The following is a 22,970-nucleotide window of genomic DNA, read 5'->3' on the forward strand; positions in this document are numbered from 1 at the left end:
ACCAAAGGTGAATGAATGAGCACGCCGGCTTCCCTCTTATACCCGGACATCCGGGGAGGAGCCCGGCATGCAAATTTCTTTCGCCAATTTTCATTGGCCTTTTCTAAATACTCAGAAGATGATAGGTTCTCAAGACAAACCCCATTCTGTCGGTTCGACACAACGTCTCGTTCCCTCCATCAGGGAACCGAGGTTACATCCGTAACCAAGACGTTACATCCGTAACCAAGACATTTTCTGTGTCTTTGGTGTGTTATAAATTGCCTATGCATGTATTAGACACGTAAAGTTTCAAAAATTAATGTGTCGGAACAAAAGATGCATTCTATCTAAAAGCGAATGCTCACCCAGACCTGCCTGAAACGCCTTGTGTAACCACACCCCACAAATCTACGTAATTTCGTGGTATGACTTGACTAAGACCGCCCAAATCTATACGCAATTAAGGTGGGCGTACTTGTAAATCTCATTGTATCGTCGTCGCCGCTGCAGCCATGTCGTGAAGACGCTATATGTTTCGTTGCGAAAAGAAAGCCTCTTTGTTTGTCCTTCCAAAAGAAGAGACAACTAAAAACAAATGGTTACATTTTATTTACAATACTGTTCCAGAACAGTACAATCTGAATATTCAAGTGTGTGCAGCGCATTTCACAGAAGATTGCTTCATGAACCTGGGAGAGATTAAGGCCACCTGTGCAAGAAAGCTTTTGTTAAAAAGTGGGGCAATTCCAACCATTACAACTTCGCAAGGACAGTCTAGCGCTTCAGATTCGCAGCCTGTAAGTATATTTTCATTGTAAAAGACTTTGTTACGGACTAACGCGAGTTGAGTTTGTCGTGTGTTTGTAGCGCATGTTGTTTATTTGTGTGATCTGCAAATGCAGACACGCGCTACATTTCGCGTTACATTTCCATCACACGCTTCCAGTATTCGACCAATCACTACGCACTGGTTAACTGGCCAATCATAGCACACATCGCTTTTCAGAGCGATGAGCTTTGTAAAAAGCTCAGTGTAGATACAAACATGCACGGTATGTGGAAAATACAGCGTTTTTTAAACTTAAATAGTGTATACACATTGCGTTACATCTACAACAAACGATAATATTCGTTTTAGCTGTGTCATATGACTCCTTTAAGGACATTGTAGTATTTACTCTTTAACCTCTTATATAAGCGCACCTACTTTTGAGTATTTTTTTATTGCAAAAACAAGTTCAAAACATAAATGTCAAGTGTTTTAACTGTAGATTGTGGCTGCTAGAAATTCTTCAGACACGCAAGGGGTTCCAATTTCATTTCAAAAGCTCAATGGAGATGGCACTTTCTGAGCATACATCCCATTCTGTACCCTGTTGTACAGAAACAAGCAATTAGAGAGCAGATAGCCAAGCCAAACATTACACTGCTCACATATGATGCTCTTAAAATTAAGCCGAGGTGACTTTTATTCAGCTGATCATCAGGGCTGCCTGTACCAAAGCTTTCTGATAGACCAGTGTTTCTCAACCAGGGGGCCGTGACCCACCAGTGGGCCTCAACAAATGACTATGACAAAATGACCTTGACTATGACAAAACAAACCATAACAATAACAAGAACAATACCAAACAATCCAGCCGGCACATGGCGGCTCGACGGCAGGCTGGACAACACATGGCGCCGGCTGGAGGGCCGGCTCAACAGTACATGGTGCCGGCTGGACACACATGGCGCCGGCTGGATCGCCGGCTGACTGGACATGGCGCGGGCGGAGGGCCGGCTGAACACCACATGACGCTGACCGGAAGACTGGCTGACTGGACATGGCGCCGGCTGCAAGGCCGGCTGGACAGTACATAGCGCCGGCTGGAATGCCGGCTGGACAGTACATAGTGCCGGCTGGAATGCCGGCTGGACAGTACATAGCGCCGGCTGGATCGCCGGCTGGACACACATGGCGCCGGCTGGAATGCCGGCTGGACAATACATAGCGCCGGCTGGATCGCTGGCTGGACACACATGGCTCTGGCTGGATCGCCGGCTGGACACACATGGCTCCGGCTGGATCGCCGGCTGGACACACATGGCGCCGGCTGGATCACCGGCTGGACACACATGGCGCCGGTTGGAGGGCCGGCTGAACACCACATGACGTCGACTGGAAGACCGGCTGACTGGACATGGCGCCGGCTGGACCACCGGACACGGGACCACCGGACTGGAGACCACCGGACTGGAGACCACTGGACTGGAGACCACCGGACTGGGGAACACAGGATTTGGGACCACCGGACTGGGGACCACTGGACTGGGGGGATGCCGGCTGACTGTCGGCTGGATGTGGCGAGGACTGGATACTGGCAGCCTTCTCCTTGGAGGGGAGTCTGATGGGTTCAACCCGGGAGGGGAAACCGGTGGGTTCGACCCTGGAGGGGAAACCGACGGCCTCGACTTCAGAGGGGAATCCGACGGTCTCGACCCCGGAGGGGAACCCAGCGACCTCATACCTCAGGGGGAACCCGACAGTCTCAACCCTGGAGGGAACTTGCCGCCTGTATCCTGGAGGGGAATCCGGTGGCTTCGACCCAGGAAGGGAACCCGCCGAGCTCGACCCTAGAGGGGAAACCGATGACCTCGAAAGTCGAGAACACATTCGACGGTCTCGACCCTCAAGGGGAACCCAGCGGCCTCGACCTTCGTGAGGAAACCGGGGGACTCGACCCTCACGCCAACATCCAGTTGTCTGCTGGGTCCTGTGATGGCTGGTCCATTCTGTCACGAATCTCTCGGGTGAGGTGAAGACAACGGACCCAAGTGCAGACAGGGATGTAAGGGGTTAACAAGACTTTAATCATAAATAACCTACAAAACAAAAGCCCTCAATGGGGGACAACAGAACAAAACATGGCAAAAGGAAAGAAGACTCACTAAACTAACAAGACTAGACTAGTAAAAAATTACAAGAACTAACACTAAACTCACTGACAAAGAACTCACCCACGTGACACAAACACACAAGCAATGGACCAGCACAGGACAATGAAACACGAGGACTATATAAAGGGGACGAAATCAAGAAGGGACAGGTGTGGGGCATGAACTAATAATTATAGCTAACGAGGAAACAGGAGGGCAGGAACAATGACTAGACACGGAGAAATGGAAGGCAATCAGCACCAAATTGCCTCTCTCCACATAAAACAAGAGGTTCTGTCACGATTCTGCCACTAGGTCAAGAAAAACAGGACAAGATGGGGCAGAACCATGACATACACTGTCTTTTTTTTAATTCAAATATTAATTTATTAATAATGCTAGTAATACCGATTTAATGTTGTAGATGCTGATGCCAAATTATTTACAATATTTTAATGTGTAGTATTAACACTATTACGTAATTATCATGGTAATTAATATCACAATTAATATTATATTATATTATTGTCATGTGTCATAATTTACCACCAAAAGCCTTAGACCAACATATACTCTGCATAGCTATATATATACTGCATAGCATAGCTTACCATACAGCAAGTACTCGGAGTCCCCACAAAAACTTGAACATTACTGTCAAATATAACAAGGAAGACAGACGCTTAAAAAATGGAAAAGTGCTCAGAACGGCGCAGCTGTATTAAACCTGTGATTTTCCCTCAGCGCAATTAAGAAGCAAATCAGTGGGGAGGATTAAAACATCCACATCTGACGTTCCCATCTTGACAGGCGCTCTGGAGCTTCAATGCACATTTAAAAAGTCCTGCAAAGCACCCTGCAGGAAACAAACTATGAATTAAACATATTTTAATAATGTACTTAAAAAACAAAGAGTGGCTCTTCAATATGTCATCTGCACCTCAAATCTTGACAGAATCAGACCTGCTTTCCCCTTCTTCTCTTGCGTGACAAACGTGATGCATGCCATCCTCCCAACATCCTTGCTGTGGCTTAAATGAGGTGATGTTTGTCCCATGCAGCGGGATGGTGACATTGATTTCCTCCTATTGGCCTGCAGCCCTTCAGATATACCCACTGCTGGGCCAACAGGGAGCGTAATAAGATTCTAGCATAGCCAGCTGAGACCATCAGCCACTTAACGTTTGTGATGTTGACAACGCTATTACTCAGTTTATCAACAAGTGTAGTAATGACACAATGAGTTGTGGAGGAAAATATTGGCTAATTAACATGCGAATTGCAGCATTGGGAGCGCACTGTATAACATTAGCATGGCATTGGTTATTATGTCTTTGCTGAATCCCTGCTACTTACTGACAATGGAGAAGCAATAACAATGTTTTTTTTTTCAACTGGAAGTGTGCGTAGCTACTGTTGCTACGGTGTGGGCGAACGTATAAAAGGCAGATTTAAAATATGTACCAAAAGTTAGCTAGAATCAAAGCAAAATGAATGGTTTGTTTTTCATCGTACTGGGGTTTGTCCAAATGTCCACTGATAGAACTGGAGCTTTGTGTGAAAATATGCAGCGCTAAGTAATTCATAAAATACTGTTTCAAAGAACAGTACAGCAAATTCATATGCCACATACAGAAGCTCACAGAATCCATGCAATACTTTTGTCTTGTTTTTGTGATTCTGACAAAATTGTGATAAAATCTTGAGTACCAACAGTAAAATATGGAGGTGGTGGAAAAGATTGTATAACACATTTAATACTGTATAATGTGTATTTAAAATATCGCTGCTGTGCTTCTGAAACCTCGTATCTCCTTATATCATGATTTTTTTTGCCACGAAGTCACCCTTTTTGTTCGTCACTGGGTTTCGCAAATATCTTACCGATAAAAAGTATTAAACAGTGCTCGACAACACAGTATGTAATCAATTAAATATTACTGTGTTTTTCTACATTTCATCAAAACAGTGAATTTGGACAATTTGGAAGGTTTCAGAAGGACAGCAATGGTATATTGTATATGTAATATATATTTATAATGTATATAGAGTATTATATACATTTTTAAAACGGTTAGTTCCAGTGCTTGATTCCGATTGGCTGCAAAGGCCTGCAGTCATAACACTGTGTCCTAACTAGACTAGTCGTAAACAAAACAAATCACAGTGTATGAAAAAGGTTTTGCTCAGCACAAACAACTATTACCAAAAACATTGCTGTATAACTGGTGTATGTAATGCTCTCTGTGGTGATTCAACTGTATTTTGATAAATGGACCAGTTGGCGAAGGACGAAGGCAGAGGTTTTGTCCAACATTTAATTTGCTAAGAGACCTGCTGTCCCTCACCTACCCTTTCCCCACACCCTGTAACAAGTTAACCTTGACAACATCGCTCCAGCCATTGACAGTATGTTATGTGTTGGCTGGGTCTCATCTCACAAAGCCACGCAATCCTCCAGAAGCCTGTGAATAATGCATGTGTGAAGAGCTGGAGAGTGGGAGAGGAGAAGTTCAGAGGCGATCCATACGGCACTCTCCCTCACTCTTCCATTGATTTTGTGTCACTTCGGACGGGTGCGTTGAAACTGATTCCAAACAAAACAGACAACAAAAGAGGCTCAACCTATTCGCAATCGTTAGCCTGAAATTACGCTGAGAATGGGCTGCTTGTGTGTGCGTGTAAGGGATTGGGGTCTATGCGACAATTTGTTGGGAAGGAAAAACACAGGCGGCTCATTCATATGAAAACGTTGGATTGTTGAGAATAAAGGTTGAATCAAACCCCGGGGCACACATGCGCAATGAGGGTAACATAAGCTAATATGAGATATTTGTTTGTGACAACCATTAGCAAAGCCTCTGGCCCTCGAAGCCGATTTGGAGTCGCGTGATGGTATCGTTGGGCATCACCGAGCCTGCAGGACTCACAGAGCAACAGTGCTGATTTGGGGAGATACTCATGAGGCACAAGCACTCTGCTGCTCTGAAGTCTAAAAGGATTATTCATAAACTTGGTCATGGCTCCTCCAAGCCAACTACATATTCGAGAAGCCATGCAAATATTTTTGGATCTATGTTGTCTGTGAAGATTGCATCCCTTTGCAGTGCAAGGAGAAAAAAGTGCAGAGGAGAACACTGAAGTCAATGTCAAAAAGCCTTGAGCTTGCCTTTCCTGTGATTGAGGTCGCCGCCTTGTTAGTATGTGCAAGGGGTTTGCGACTGTTTGATCTTCCGCCCAGAATAGATTAATATCAAAACCTGGCAGTCAATGTAGAATTGTCAGTAGTCATTTAGTCTTGTTTAACAACATATTTGTAGCTTGCCGGAGCATCACAGGCAAATAACTTTGAAGCAAAGAACAGCAAGGATACAGCACACAAGATAAAGAGCCCTTTTGTTATTATGTCGTCTTCCATCAGCGTCTCTGATATGCCGATGTTGGATTGAGATGGTGGATGTAAGTGGAGGACTGACACTTACCGTTCTCTATGCTTGAAACTGTACGATCCAATTTTCAAAAAGTCTCCTTAATTACATTCTAATCTAAAAGACAAGGTTGAACATGTTTTCTTAAAGGTAAAATACTATCTTTAATGCTGTAGCTCCATTTTCTCAATCTACCACATTTTTCGAATGCTGTTCTGCATTAATGAAATGCTGTTCTGCATTGTATAGCCCTGGGAAGGATGACATGAAATTTACTTGGGATGAGGCTAAACAACAAAGGGCCTACAGATAACAATAAAAGCTTATAAAATCCAAAGAAACCTCTCTGACTGTACGGGAAATGGGTCAGCGGAATAAACAGCGCCATTGAAGACCCTTACTTTAGTCGTAAGCGTATTCAGCAGAGGAATGTAAATAGCACCATGAAGCAAACTGTAACAAGGGCCCAGTTTGTCCATTTAACAGCCTCGCTTGTTCTGGTTGCTTTTGTATTTTTAATCTATATCAATTATTTACAAGTAAATAATGAGCCCTTGTTTCTGGGACAGGCCTACAAGCAGACACAAAGTCCATGATGAAAGATCTTGAAGCCCAAGGTTTGAAAGAAACATTTCACCCACAAAATGAACTCTCATGAGCTCATTAAAATAACATTTTACCATGGCCAGGCTTGACAGAGCTCATATGAGTCGTGTGATCTTCTAAAGCCATCCCATTGCTTTGTGTGAGGAACAGACCGTAATCCAAGCGATTATTTGCTGAAACATTCCCTCAGCTCCAAATCTATTTGTGCATATGAATATGCAAATTTCAGTGACACTCAACAGCATCACTTCTCACTAAGTAACAAGATTAACAAGATTTTTTAACATCTGAAATCATCGCCTGGCAAAAAGGTGGTGTTGTTTTTGAGGTGGTGTGATGTACTTGAGAGGTGGATGAGGGGAGAGATGCTCTGTCACACAGATTCAGTGCAGCGCTTCTCTGCTGACACAGTGGAAAATGAATTGCCTCTCACAAAGCAAGGCGACCACTTTCAGTGACCCCCGCTGAATATTATGTGTGCAGGACATTAAACGAACAGTTGGCACCTTTCTGCTTTCTCCCTGAATGCATCTTTCTCTTTCCCTCACGTACATGTGTTTCTCATTTGCTTGTGTTGCTGGCAGATGGAATTGGTAGATTCCAATCAATGTTCTTCTTTGACTAATTATTCTGACAATGCTGGTGAGGATCCAGATGAATAGATGCCTGCTGAGCATGCCTGGCACCACATGCACTCGCTCTACCAACACGCAGATATATCTTCATAAGCTGAGAATAATAGCTGGAAATCTGGAGTATAATGATTCCCTTTTAAACACCTACCAGGCGATGATCTGATATGATTGAAGATCTGGATTAAGGCCATTGTTACGAACGTACACAAACCACACACTTAGTCAGGAAACACTGAATGTTACAGTATATTGCAACAGTAGTGTGATTTAATGTTGGGTTGGACTAAATCAATACAGTGCAATAACCTTCAGGACACCGCTAGTCCAAACGTTTGATGTTGATCGCGAGCTCAGAATCACCTTTTTCCCTAAATCCCTGTTTGGATGTACTTTCACAATTATGACATGTATGAGTGAGCTAATGAGCAGTAAAAGCCGTCTGGTATCGCTGGCGTGCAATCTAGGCTAAACCCGTCTCGACATCCCTCGGGTTGCTCCGGCATCAGTTTCTTTCCAGGTTTATTGAGTCACACTTGTAAGCGAGCCGAAATCCAATTTGTGGCGGTTGGTGCCAACGATTTACACCCAACTACGGTTATTTCCAATGGCATTTTGCAGATCGTAAAGCCCCTGATACAGTAATAGAACCTTATTAATGAACGTATTAGCTGCAATGCATCCCTGGAGCCTGCAACGGGGGGGAAAAGGAAGACAGAGAGCATAGCAAGACGGGGAGGGTTGATGATTCATCCTACCCAGTTTGCGAGCTGGGGTCGAAAAGTATGAGGACGATCCACACGCAAGGGATGTGTGCTGCGAGCTTGCAGAGAGTGCCAGCCATATCACTCTGAGCCCAGAAAGCCTGCGGAGAGAAAAGAGGAAGGAGTGTGAGAACAAGCAAATTAGAGGCCAAAGTGGCAGACGCCATTTCGTGATTAATTGGCGACTGTTTTGTTGACAACACGAGTGAGACATTAGCATTCCCTGAACACATGCTTGCAAGGAGCTTGTCCTCCCACTTGGAGAACTTGGCATGCACGCTCCTGCACTTGCGATGCATTTCTGAAGGGTTAAATGTGAAAGACATTCTGTAACTTTGATGCCCACCCTTGATGATCCACGGGTGATCAACCGTTTTTTTAAGGACATAGTATGAGTACTTATGTATTTAGTAAAGCTGTAATTTTCATACAGCACAGTGGAACACATCATGCGTAAAGAGACCTTCAGGTGGACAGCAGAAGGTCTGGACTCCATAGCACCTTTTACTGTCGAAGGACTGTCCAAGAGGTCACCTCACTGATATGTCAAGCAACCAATCACAGTTTGGCAACACAGAAATATCCTGTAAAATTAAAATATTTGGATAATAACTTTGAAACTCCTGAAGACTACAGTGGGACTAAAGATTTGAGACTGAGGCGTTTCATTTGTTCACAATTTCAGCTCCACTAAATACAAGGCATCATAATACTTCGATTAAGAAATCCACGTGTGTGCTGAATGAGCAAGCAGCAATGAAACACACAGCAGAGAGAAATAAGAGCTCTCTTCTGCTCGCCTCTTCTCTCAGCAGCGTTCGGAAGTCCATGAGTCACGATTTCCTGTCAGCCGAGACAGCTGACAAACCAATTCACTACAATTAAACAAACTTCCCAGTGCTACTTGAGAGAAAGAGAGTACATTCATCGCTTAATACACTCTCTCGTCTGTGTCTCTTTGCAAGTTCAAAGCACTCCACGTGCTTGCTCACACAACAGCAGCCGAGAGTATTGGCAATGAATTTACGTCACATACATCATGAAATATCGATACACAGCTTCTGAAATATCTCCAATCCACTGACGGTCCCTGCCGCAGCCGCTTGTTCTTTATGTGACAATGTTTACGCAACAAACAAGTTTTAACGGAGCGCAGAAACACGTGCGCAGTATTGGATGCATCCCCCGAAGTGCCAGTGTTTGAGAATGCAACCTGTTTGTGACAAGTGTTCACTGGAACCTACTGTGCGGAGCAGCACTGTAGAGAATTTGATAAAACTGTCTGGAGATTTTTGCTCTGATAGCTTGCCAAATGGAAGCCTGCAGTCAAATTTTATTCTGTTAACTTTTGCAGAACTTTTTGCGGATCTGTATCTGTATCTAGAGCTGCTGGGGCCAAACATGTTGCTGATAGGAGGCTTGAAAGAGGTTTTCCCCTTGTAATACACTGGGGGAGCATTCATTTGCCGCCTGCATTGGAATGAATTACAAGTGGACTTCAATCTAATTGCAAAGAGCCCAAAACAGTAATACAATCCCTTTTGCAGCACTTGAACACTGCAAAGTAATTTCTTTTAACAAACATAATATGCAGTAAACAAATGCATTAAGAGGCTGTATTTTTGGCTATTATTCATGCGGCTGTTATTGCACACACAAACCAGATAGATTTCAAAGATTAATCAAATTCACATACGCACCCTCAAATTGATTCAAGATAAAAAGAAAGATCCGAGCTAAGGGCACCTTTGACTGATCCATGATCAGCAGGGAAGAAATGACATATTGCCCACACCGGCATCCCACAGTGGGCCGCTTCTGTGGCTTATCTTAAATTAAAAGGAGAAAATACATGAGGTTCTATGGTGCTTGTGGGCTTGCAGTAGTGTTTTCTTGATTTTATGCTGCCAGACGTATACAGCAGAAGAGGTGAACAGCATTTGGCGTGCATTTAGGGTAACTGCAGAACACTTTGCGGATGTCAGTATAGGGTATGGTGCAGAGGTGGGACCAAGTCATTGTATTGCAAGTCACAAGTAAGTCTCAAGTCTTTGCCCTCAAGTCCCGAGTCAAGTCCCAAGTCAAGACAGACAAGTCCCGAGTCAAGTCCCAAGTCAAGACCGACAAGTCTCAAGTCAAGTCCCAAGTCCTACAGTTTGAGTTTCGAGTCCTTTCGAGTCCCTTTAAAGCGAACCCGGTGTATAGAGAGATGTATGGCTTAATGCGTTGTAATAGCCTTACACTACTAGCATTTGTCGTTAGAAACACATCAAATATTTTCAGTTCTTAAAAAAAAACCTAAATGTAATACTCATTTTAACCTAAGGAGGCCGCCATGTTCTTTTTCGATGACGTAAACTGGTTGCACGCACAGCTAGGCAGCCAAACTAAACACCGACACACTAATCAGTTCTCCAGTAAATATAAGGTTCTGTAGGATAATATATATATATATATCTATATATGTGTAACAATGTTCACAGCAAGGAAGGAGGAGGGAACCAGCGAACGTTGAACAACAAAACTTTAATAAAATAAACAAACAACAAAACGAAAGTAAAATGCCGGCAGCTCCCTCACGGTCAACTGCCGGTCACACATAATAAAACATAACAAAGTCCAAGCTTGGTTCTCTCTCGTCATTTACTGTTGTTGCTCCTGCTTTTATATAATGCTAAAAAAAAGAAAGAAAATAAAGACGCTATTTGGTGTATTTTCCTACATTTTAATATTGTTTGTCAGAAACAACACAAACGTGCATATTAATAACCAAAATCATTTCGAATTTATCATATACACGATGTTTTAGCCATTATACAATGCATTTTATCCAGATTTTGACTTTTTGATGTTGATTTATCAACATCAGTAGCCTAACGTTATTGTCTTCTCTCCCTCGGTCCTTAGCTGACGGGGGCTAATATTCACGTGTGCTCTAATACAGAATAACCAAACCGCAAGCATTATTATTGTGTTTATCAGTATATTCTCATAATGTGTAAAGTATACGATTACGGTGGATGCTGATGTCTTAAATGTCTCAAAGGCGGTAATTTAAAGCTATGATTTAATGCACGCTCACTTTGAACAGACGTCTAATACTGAACGCGTTCTTTTATGGCAGGCAGGCTGGCTTGTGTCAAGAGGACATACCGCCACCTACTGTCTCTGTGTGTTTGTATATCTGATCTTATGTTTTACGTGTCATATTTTACTGTTATATATGGAAAACGTGTGTGCTTCGCTGTTGCGAAAGAGAACAGGTTTAGGTGGCAACCATGCATTTGACATCACGCATTCTGACGCAAAAAATAGCGGCCTCCTAGTAAAAATATTTTGTCAAAGTTTATGAATACTGTGACAGTTACACTGTTTTTTTTATTTCACAATTATAAAGTCAATGCCATTGTTCATATATTAAGCCATACATCGCTCTATACCCAGGGATCCTTTTAACGTGTTTGCAATGTAACGTTAACAGTGAGTTTACAGTCTCATTGATTTAACTATGCAGCTAGCAAAGTTACTTAGCCGATAAGCTAACGTTATCGTCATTCAAAACTTACCGTTCTTTGTGCAACTTCAAATGTCGAACGAAGTTAGAAGTTGTTGCGTCTCCATCTGTAATCTTCGACCCGTATGTTTTGCATATTGCAGTTCGTTTTTTGTTGACCACCTCGTAGTTTTTATATCCGAACGAAACTATCTTTGGTATCATTTTTGCCAACTGGCGCGTTGTTTGACAGTTCTTCTTCATTGGTTGTCCTGCATTTTGATTGGATGGATACTGTCGGATCAAAACAACGTGGATCTAAATTGATTGGATGTTGTGCCTACAGCACACACACACATAAACACAGAGAGAGATAGTGCGGTCCACGTCAACATACTTTTTTATCTTTGGGTTTTGGGGAAAGTAGCAAGTCTTTTCAAGTCAAAAGTCTCAAGTCCAAGTGAAGTCACGAGTTACTGATGTTAAAGTCCAAGTCGAGTTGCAAGTCTCTTTACTTTTTGTCAAGTCGAGTCAAAAGTCATCAAATTCATGACTCGAGTCTGACTCGAGTCCAAGTCATGTGACTCGAGTCCACACCTCTGGTATGGTGTACAGCACAGCAGAACCATGCCAACCCCCCAATCTGTTTTGCCTGTTGTTGATTATATATTAAACTTGAAAATGTCTTCAAACTACTTAAAACAACATTAACATTTACTTGCCCAAACCAGCCAAATTAAATCAATAATGAAAAAATGGTGTGCATTCATGATATAGACATATTCCTGCAACGTGATTTACAAAGTTCATATTCTTATTCTGCTGTTGAAAATAATGTTGTGTCGGGTAAACGCCATAGGTGCCTTTCGAACATGCAGGTTAGAAAACATGCAGCCAAATGCTCAGACACAACAATGCCTTGCTTGACCAATCAGAATTCGATTTATCGTTACCTCGGGCAGCAACTGTAAGTCACAAAGTTTTAATTTTCTAATTAGCTAGCGATCCAGTAATAGGCTGCAATGTTTCACAAGCCTCTGTATCCCAGCCAAGCGCCGGGTAAAACAGCCAAACCCCAAATGGGAACAACAAAATCAAACACAGCAGGTTATAACACCTAAAGCAGAAAAATAAATTTCAGGATGAATTTCAAAGAATACATACAACCTACAGTACATACTACATTAAGATAACTAAAATGAGATTAGTTTTTTTTAATCAGTCAAAATAACAGACAATGCCTGCAGTGATTTATAACAACGTTAGCTAAGACAGAGCAAGCAATCAAGTTTATATGTCAAACAGTGACCGTGCATTGAGGAGAGTTTTGTGTAACTGCTGAAAACTGTCAAAGCATCAGCAAAAGGTCAAAGACCCGGTCCATCTTTAAGTACATTGCAAGTTGTGTCAGTAATTCAGTGCAGGTTGCTTGCCTGTCAATCACTGTCTTTTAAACGCTCAGGTACATGCACACACACACACACACACACTGGAGGTAGTTTAATGAGTGCCTGGCTAATTGAAGCCCATTAAATACACATGGCCCCAGGAGCATTACTGGCATGGTAGATATTAAATAATTTAAAAGCAGTTCATCTAAATGGCAGATTCGGAAGGTAGCTGCTCTTATAATCAACAATGCTGTGTTTGTGTTAACACCCTTATTAGCTCAACTCAAAGAGAGCTACGACTGTATAAACAACAGCGTAATTATTTAAAAAAGAATGGTGGAGTACACCAAAAATGTTGGGTTGTTTCAACTGAGCGGCGGTTTCAACTTAGGCCGTTTTTAGATTGGGCACGTTTGCTGCGGTCCGAACCCGAGTATGATTGTTCCCGGCGCACCCCCGCAGCGTTGGTGTCGTTTCACACTCAACTTGATTCTATCGAACCCTGGTGCGTTTGCGTTCGTCTTACGTCATCAAACATGTGCACGGCACATGACAGAAAACGGGTCAATATATTGTGTTTATATTGATTTGGTGCGATTATGCGCAGCAGAGTAAACGACATTTGGGTATATTGTATGCGCATTGCATGCAGACGGCTTTCTGCTGCTTGCAAACAGACTATTTTGAGGAAACAGTGTATTACCATTGACCTGCCGCTCTGATTCCACTCGCAACGCGCAAATACAATGCAGGCTCTCTCTTTCTTGAAAACCAAGGCAAATCATCAACACTATCATCTCTAACATGTGTTTTATTGAAGTAAATCGGCTTAAACGCATGCGCAGGTCACTTTACTTCCTGATCAAGTGCGCACCCGGGTCCGTGTTGCTTTCATATTCATGCGAACCCTGCCACAGTTTGAGAGCAACTGAACTCAGACCACCTCCTTCAGGTAGTCTCGGGTTCGGTAGCCAGGTGCGCATGTCACGAGCGGTGGCGGACAGAACCCAGGCGCAGACAGAAAGAGGGGGTAAACACAACAGACTTTAATAATAAAACAAAAACCTTCGATGGGGGACAAACACCATAACCAAAAATATTTTAAAAGACAAAGAAAAACTTCCCACAATGGGGCAAAACAAAAACCAAAGAACACTAAAACAACTCACTTATCTAGACAGGTTCACGGACAGACAAGGCAAGGCTGAGACGCGGGAACACGGGGTCACACGTAACATACCAAACACAACGAAGCGCACAGGACAATGAAACATGAGGCATTTTAAAGGGAACACAAAAGAGGGATAATGACACAGGGCAGTTGGGAAACATTAGACACGGCAGGGAGGCAATACACGAAACGAGAGGGGCGGGGCCACTGACGAGACACGAGAAAACACATGAGAAGTAAAGAATATAAACAACTCATGGCTTTCTCACATAAAACCTAAGGGTTCCGTCCCGATCCTGCCACATGACTAGAAATACAGAACCAAGAATGCAGGACCGTGACAGCGCAGGTGAACTGCAATTCATCGACTGGCCTCTAGAGACTGGCTCCCCATGTTAAAATGCTTTACAGCAGAAACAGCAAAACTTTACAGCAGAAAAAATATATGTTTACAGCCTGGTACAAAAAAAGGGCTTTTCACATTTGAAATCATTATTTTTAACCCCAGGTAAACAGAATCCTGGGTTCTCTTTTTCACGTTTCACATATTTGCACATTTGTTGTGTCAACAGTCATGATTGGATAAATACTGCAGCGTCAAACTGACTGAATAAAAATAGTGCGTGGTCACTTAAATAACCGAATACCTCGTTGTTCCACATCCGGGAAAAGATGACCCCACGCAAATCCTATTTGGCTGTTTTAAGCCTCCTAAGACGTTACTTACTCAAATAAGTTAAAAACTCAAAGGATTGTTTATACAGTTTCTGTGACTGTGCACAGCTTGTGAAATGAGGTAAGCGCTGTTCAGTTTTTGATTAGGTGTCTGTTGCTAAGCGTCTGGTCATATCATTCTACCCCCGCTTCGTTTCACACTGCACACGTTGGCACCGTAATGCGGGGTTAACCCTGCAAAAGCGGTGCTAACCCTGCTTTGGAGCAGGGTTTCATAACCCCGGGTAAAATGCGCTGGTAACCCGGCTTCAAAATTACAAGTGTGAAACGATTGTTTACCCGGGGTTAAAAACAGGGTTTAGAATGAAGATAACCCGGGGTTAAGCACAGTGTGAAAAGGCCTAAAGTAGGTCTAAATAGCAAATTCATGACAACTTTAGGCGGGGTGAATTTTTTATAACTCATTCGTTTGAATTATATTAAGCCTTAAAGTTCAGCATAATTAAGGGTGTGGCCAGTTGAATGACATGTGGAATGGCGCTGCTGTATCTTTAGTAACCGTATTTTAAGATACCCATATCTTCCATCCCAACCACCAATGACCCCTATGCTACCAGTAGCATATAGCATTAGCTCCTTACCCTGAGCTAACTTGATCACGTTGAGCTAGGCATGCGTGGTTTCAGCAATCAAGCACCTAAGCTACACCCACATCCCCGCCTCTACCCATTTTCAATTATCTGGGAGTAACGTGCGGTGATGCATTGCCAAGATGGCAACAACCGGCTCAGATCACTTTAGGCTTCAAAATTTCTCTTCACAAAAATGCTGAGTTGTTTTAACCATGGTTGGGAAAAATGTGTACATTTTCTGTTTAATTTAACCAGCAGTTGGGTTAACCATATTTTACTCAACAAAAGTTTAAATCAGGGGTCTTCAACGTTTTTCGGGGCAAGGACCCCTTAGATAAGAGATGCATGGAGCAGGGACCCCCTATACTAAATGTGTAAACTGAGCTATTTAAATAGAAACAACCTTATTGTCACAGCAATCTTATGTTAAGACATTACATTAGCACTATTATGTTATTGTTGCACATAGGCTAAATACTTTTCTGCGTATTATTTTTGCTTTTAATATAGATTGCTTGATTATTTTAAGGGATTTGCAGCATCAAACATTTTCATTTTACTGTGAGATAGACAATTAAACATTTATTTGAACTTTAGTTTTTATTAAGGCTTCAATGAGATGACTGACCCTGGTTAATGGCACAAAGACTATTCTAGTGGAGGTAGGAGTTGTCTCTGGATGCGAAAGAAATTAGTGCAGATGTTATGCATTCTGTTGTAAAATCAGGCTGTTTTAGTAAGTGTCATTCTTTTGTACTACACGGTGAGCGTTTCATTGATTTTAAACATGTAGGATAGTTCTGTCAGAGTTTACAATGCAGAAGCGGTGTGGTGTCATTTGGCTGTCAAATTAGCGATTTACAGCTTTAACAAATTTGAACAGAAGTTCAGAAACATATGAGAATGCACTTCATTTGCACGCAACTCCTTTCATGCGTACTTTTATTGGAAGGGAGACAGAGAATGCACTGCTTCAATGAGTGCCGCGCATGTGCGTAGCTTAAACAGAACATTGGTTGTAATACTTCTGTACCCATGCTTTACATTTTTAATAAAAAGTTGCCTGTGAGTAAACAGTAATTAGCGGACTCCTTGCAGTTCGACCGCAGACCACCTATGGGCCGCGGACCCCTGGTTGAAGACCCCTGGTTTAAAACAACCCAGCATTTTAAAGTGTCTAAATCGTTTCAGAAAACAGTGGTTTAACAAAATGCTCTAAAATACCTCATTCCGCTTTATAAAAAAACGGGATCCAAGAGTCAGATCCTTCAGCTTAGAATCAAATAGCTAACATTACAACTGATTCTGTATCATTAGTAGAGGTTATGTGTGTAATAAAAGCTGTAGGATTCCTACCTTTGTCAAGAGCCAGAAATAACATTTCCAATTTCCATGGTCCATTATGGCAGACTAGATTCACATTGTTAATGTCATGTCTTCCTCCACATTTCAAGTCCTGCTCGTATGGAGGTCATCATATTAAAATCTTTCACTGTTAACAGCCTTAAATGTCAGTAATGTGAGATGGAGAGTCACATGGATGGAATCCTCACGGATGTAATAAATGTGTCATGGCTCTGCCTCTCTTAGTCATGTTTTTCTTGGTCCTGTGGCAGAGTCATGACAAAGCCTTTGGTTATGTGTGGAGAGAAACATATTGTTGTCCTTTTGACAATAATATGCGTTCTCTCCAGTGTCTCGTCATTGGCCCCGCCCCTCTCGTTTCCTGTATTATTTCCCGGCTGTGTTTGATTACCCTCACCTGCCCTGAGTCTTTATCCTTCATTTGTCTTCCCTTTAAAAGATCCTCGTGTTTCTTGTCTTGTGCTCGATGGTTGTACCTTGTTTGTGTGCTCGTGTTGTTACCCTTGTTTCTGTTCTCTGCCTTGTCCGTGAATCGTGAGTTTTGTGTGTTTGCCTTTATTACCCTGCCGTGTTTTTTGTAAGACGTTTGGTCGAGTTTTTGAGTTAGGTTTTTTTTTTTGCTTCTCTTGTTTTATGTTTTGCCCCCACGTGGGAAGTCTTTGGTTTTATATATATATCTGTTTCGTTTTCCCCTCGGGGGTGTTTCGTTTCTTGTCCAAATAAAAGTCTTTGTTAGCTCCTTCACCTCCGCTGCTGCCTGCATTTGTGTTCTGTCCACACCAGCCCGTGACAAAATGTGGGTCTACTATACAACACAGAGGAAACTGACAACCTAATGACTGTGGGTTGCAGTGACCATTTACTGGATCAGTAGGTGTCGACAGACTTTTTTGGTGGCACTTTATGATTTGTTTGGCTCTGAAAATCTTTATACATTTCAATATGAGCCTAGGGAAATTGTAAGGCATTTAAAATAGCTTTCAATTTATCTTTTGTGGGATGATGTGGTTACCATGGAGATGAAAACATTTGAAAGCAGCATTAGCCAATGGGACCCATCAATAAAGGTCACTGTGGTGCTGCTACATCCATGCAAACACTTATTACACATCATGCATACGTTGAACACAAGTATGTGACATAAGCATCATGGGCCATTTTTCACTTCACAAGTGAATTGCAAGATTGCTACGTAGCATGAAAGTAAGAAGTGTACACAGTGTACAGTATACATTTTAACCTCCATCCAGAGGGGAGTGCAAATGCAGCAGAAAACACCTGTTACCATAATTTGAACTGGCATTGCTGCCAACTCACCATTTTAGCTCAGGCACCTTTGTTAAGAGTGGCAGCAATGGTGGCATTGTCCTCTCTAATGCCCCTGCTCCCTTTCGCACAGACCGGTCCCGGGATCAAGAGGCACAGACAGTGCTGTCATCTCTGGCATTTCTACCGGAGGGGACCGGCACAGGAATATACAGATACTGGATGACGTTGAAACAGGAGCCACTGCAGGCCCACTCCGACCAAGCAGGTGCAGGCAGCTGACAACAAATAATGACTCTGTAGGCGACCTTGGTTTCCTTAATAACTGATTTGCATGCTGCTAGCTGAAGTGGATTCTAGGCTGGACTGCCTCTGTTCTTTAAGACTGTGGGAAGCACTTCAAAGCATTAGCCACCCATTCTTTGAAATAAACAGGCGGCCAGAAGGGGTTTTGAGGATCAATAATATATTGTCGGCCAATATGGATTGAAATTTGTTGACATGACTCAGAGATGAACATCAGTAACAACTGTCCATAAATACATTTGGAGTGTGTTTGACAAATATCATGCAAACGGCCAAGGCATAAGAGTCTAAAAGTATATACTGTGTTTGGATGTTTTTTTTGGGGGGGGGGATTTATACAAGCAGGCATATTTTATAGAAGAAAAATAAGTCTATCTGTACTAGTAAACAATTTGTGTTACAGGCTCTTTTTCCATTTCACTGAAATATGAGATCCATGAATCCATATTTTTGAAAAGCCTGACACAACTAAGCAGTGCTGCACATAACGTTGAGTGCTGAAATGTAAAATCCAGATACAGTCTAGCCAAGATATCGAATCCTTCGCATGATTTCCTAAACCTGTGGCTAGCGTTCACAGAGAAAGACAACAATGCGTGCATGCTTTGTCAAAATCTTTGTTTTAGTACAGGGAGGCTCTAAACCTGCAAACCACTGCAGCAATTTACTGACAAGACCTTAAGAACATATCTGTGGATAAACTACAGCAGTCAGAATCTGACAGACAACAGCCACCCTCCTGAGATGTGCACTGGTGCAAATCATTACATTTTGTATTTGGATACTACACCAACCAAAAATACCAAAAATACGCAATACAGAAATATTTTCTCACATACTGTGTTTGGACTGTGAGATAAGACAAACAGCACTTACTAAACAAAACTAATCACCACAATACACAATGTTTTTATGTTGTTGCAAAGGCATTGCGGTTGCTGAGGAGCAGCTAGAGTGTGCTTAGTTGGTTGCCAGGGTATCTCAAGGTTGTTTTGAATGTTTTGTTGGGTATCTCAATCTGGTGGTCACCAGAAAGCCCAAATTCAAGTCTATGTGCACTTGTTCCTACATATGACTTGGCTCCCTCAATGTAAGACTACTTTTCACCCATTTTGTCTTCAAGATGTAAACTATACATTCGATCATCACACCTCTCCCAAACAAGCTGCATGATTTGCAACATTCATTCATATCCAAGTGTTAGACTCATGGGTTTAGTAGCTCGTATAAAACAAACTTTAAGTAATATTAATATTGATGCTTTCTTTAGCTAATTATGCAAAATTGTGTGCTAATTAGGATCATGAAAGACCTGTAGACTGCTGCTACGACTGGTCACACGTAGATGATAACTGCGCTAAATGAAATGCAAACATTCATCATTACAATGGGGACCAGCTGCAAGTGCCTGGTGGGTGAAATCTGTCCTAATGCATTACTGCTCAGCTGTGAAGATAGAAACCTACACTACACCACTGCCACCTGTGCTCGTCGCTAAGCACTCTTATCTGGTGATATGCCCTATCACATTTGTCACCCTGTGCACACGACTCGCATAACCAAGTGTTATTGCATAGGCTGTGGTCCACCATACAGCTAATTTCACATGAAAGCTCCTCTGAAGGTTGTAATTATGAGATTTATCAATAGGCCGCCTGCCTGCATATCTAGTAGTGGTTGTCTAGGTAGCAAATCCTCATTGGGAGGTATGTAATTACTCTAAAGGATGCTGGTTTGAAAAGGAGATAACTGGATACAGATAACCATTTACGGTGGTCTCGGCAGGAAAAGGAATAGTTATCTTAAAACTGAAAGTGCCATCATCATTTACTCACGCTCAAGTCATCGAGGTTGTATGATTCGGTTGGTGATTCATACTGTTAAGCTTCCAAAAGGACTATAAGCAAGCATCCCCTACGGAACAAATATATATGGGAATATACTGCAAATATAATGCGATATATTACATAATACATTTCCATATATTGGAAGCTGGTGCTAATATTTTTCAATATACAGCAATATATGCATTGACAATATACAGTATGGCTATATATTGAACATATACATATATTTAGAAACGAAGAAAAAAATAAATCTAATATTCATCACATTTGATCTTTTATTGAGTATATATTGCACATAGATGTTCCCATATAAATGTGATTGTATATTATACATTACACATACTGTATATGGACACATTCACAGAATGAGTTAAAGCAGGTTTCTAGTTCCCAGCATGCTTTGCTACTGACTGCTAATGGAGAGTAAAAATGTTTAAATGTAGGCGTTATTTCATGTCTTTTTGCTGAATATTAATATACAGTGGCAAGAAAAAGTATGTGAACCTTTTGGAATTTCATGGTTTTCTGAATAAATTTGTCATAAAATGTGATCTGATCTTCATCTAAGTCAAGGGTATTGACAAATAAAATGTGTCTAAAATAATAACACATTTTTTTGATCTTTCATGTCTTTATTGAGAACAACCAAAAAACCTTGTAGTGCTTGTGGAAAAAGTACGTGAACCCTTGAGTTAATGACCTCAAAAAAGCTAATTGGAGTCAGGTTTTAGCACACCTGGAGTCTACAGTTTACAGCTACTTTGTAGTCTATAGACTACAGCTACTTTAACTGATAAAAACCCCTCAAACTTTTGGAGTTTGCGCTGCACAAGAAGAACATGCCAGTGTTGTAGTCGAGTCGAGTATTCGAGTCCGAGTCAAGTCCGAGTCCAGAGTAGGTCGAGTTCGAGTCAAGACCGAGTCCAGAGTAGGTTGAGTTCGAGTCAAGACCGAGTCCAGAGAGGGTCGAGTCCGAGTCAAGTCCGAGTCCTAGGACAAGAGATCTGAGACGAGACCTATAGAAATCTTCAAGAATATGTTAAATGTTTGGTGGAAACAATAAAACTGTTTGTGTCCTGCTGTGTTACACGAGGTTAGCATAACATCAATCAGCTAGCTCACAGAGTGCTCAGTGCATTAAATATACCATGGCATATACACTGTGTTTTATTTACTTAGACTGATATTAGTTTAAAAATATTATTAGCTGAGGGTAAAAAAGGCCACATAGTAAGTGTTGTAAAGGTAATTTTATTACAATTATGACTTCCCCCTGACCAAAGATATGTCCAAAAGACGTCTTTTCTGCATCTTTCGATGTTGAAAAAGACGTCCCTTTATTGGCCCATTATTACGTTTTCTGAACGTCTGATAATGACGTACAGGGGACCTTGGTACAATGTAAAAACTGGTTCAAATCTGAAGTTTATCAGACTAGTTTCAGTTTTCACATGGAAATAAATGAAATGAGACTCTGTGAAATGAGTTTTGTACCCACAATAATAACCATTATTGTGATCAGTGTTTGCTTTAGTTGGGCTCTTGATCCTTGACTTTTGTTAAATTAATTCGTTCAGGTCATGTAGTAGTGTTATAAAAAAACACTTGTGCACTGTGAAAGACAGACATGCTTTTACAAAAGTTGGGGTTGTTTTCATGGAAATTGTCAGGCTGTAATAAAATGCATTAGTTTTAAACATTATTGATCAGTTGATGACTGGTCAATTGATTGACTCTGGCTAGTCAATGCACAAGTATTGAGAGAAAATAAACAAACATATTTCACTGACATCAACCCTCATCATACAACCCTCAACAATGATGACAATCGTCAAAATAATTCAGATAAACAGATCACCCAGCATGCATTGCAGCATGAAGCTTTCTTTTGTTGATTGTCATCATTGTTGAGTTTCATATGCAGATTCTTGATGTCGTTGTGTGTTAAAGTGGTTTAACAGATTGCGAATATGTTAATTCCTAAAAAATCACAGTATATCAAACTACAGATCCACAGAGCTGACACATTAATAAAACAAACCCAATTATTAACAGTGATCTAAACAATTTCAAAATACATGCATTACCATTCAGAAGTAATCATCTCTTTGCTACAACTAATTTATTTTAACAGTTATGGCTGAAGGAAACCTAATTTAACATTAAAATAGAAGAGCCAAGAGCTCAACTAAAGCTAAAAAAGATCACAATAACGGTGATTTTTGCAGGTACAAAAGTGATACTGATTCAATGCAATGAACATTGACAAATAATCAATTTTTAACCTTGATTCAATGGTTGCTTGCTATCTTACGGCACTCAAATCATTCAACTCAGTTTATTTCAAAGAGTGTCACTTAATTTATTTCCATGTGTAAACTCAAAATTTCAACCAGTTTTTACTTTGTACAGACTGGACATCAATATTAGACAATCAGGAGACGCCATGAAAAGCTATAGAAACAACTTTCATTTTTGGCCCATAAAGGGACG

At 41.5% G+C, this 22,970-nt stretch overlaps 1 protein-coding gene across 1 annotated transcript in view; it reads right to left on the bottom strand.

The window, feature by feature from the left end:
• Positions 1–22,970, bottom strand: part of gabra3 (gamma-aminobutyric acid type A receptor subunit alpha3) — a 95,165-nt gene that overhangs the window by 46,130 nt on the left and 26,065 nt on the right. The window contains exon 2 of the mRNA XM_057360947.1: positions 8,326–8,432. Coding sequence (XP_057216930.1) covers positions 8,326–8,411 — 86 coding nt within the window. The 5' untranslated portion in view covers positions 8,412–8,432. The remainder of the gene's footprint in view (positions 1–8,325; positions 8,433–22,970) is intronic.

This window comes from Triplophysa rosa, linkage group LG19 (assembly GCF_024868665.1).
Source record: "Triplophysa rosa linkage group LG19, Trosa_1v2, whole genome shotgun sequence".
Classification (NCBI taxonomy): Eukaryota; Metazoa; Chordata; class Actinopteri; order Cypriniformes; family Nemacheilidae; genus Triplophysa; species Triplophysa rosa.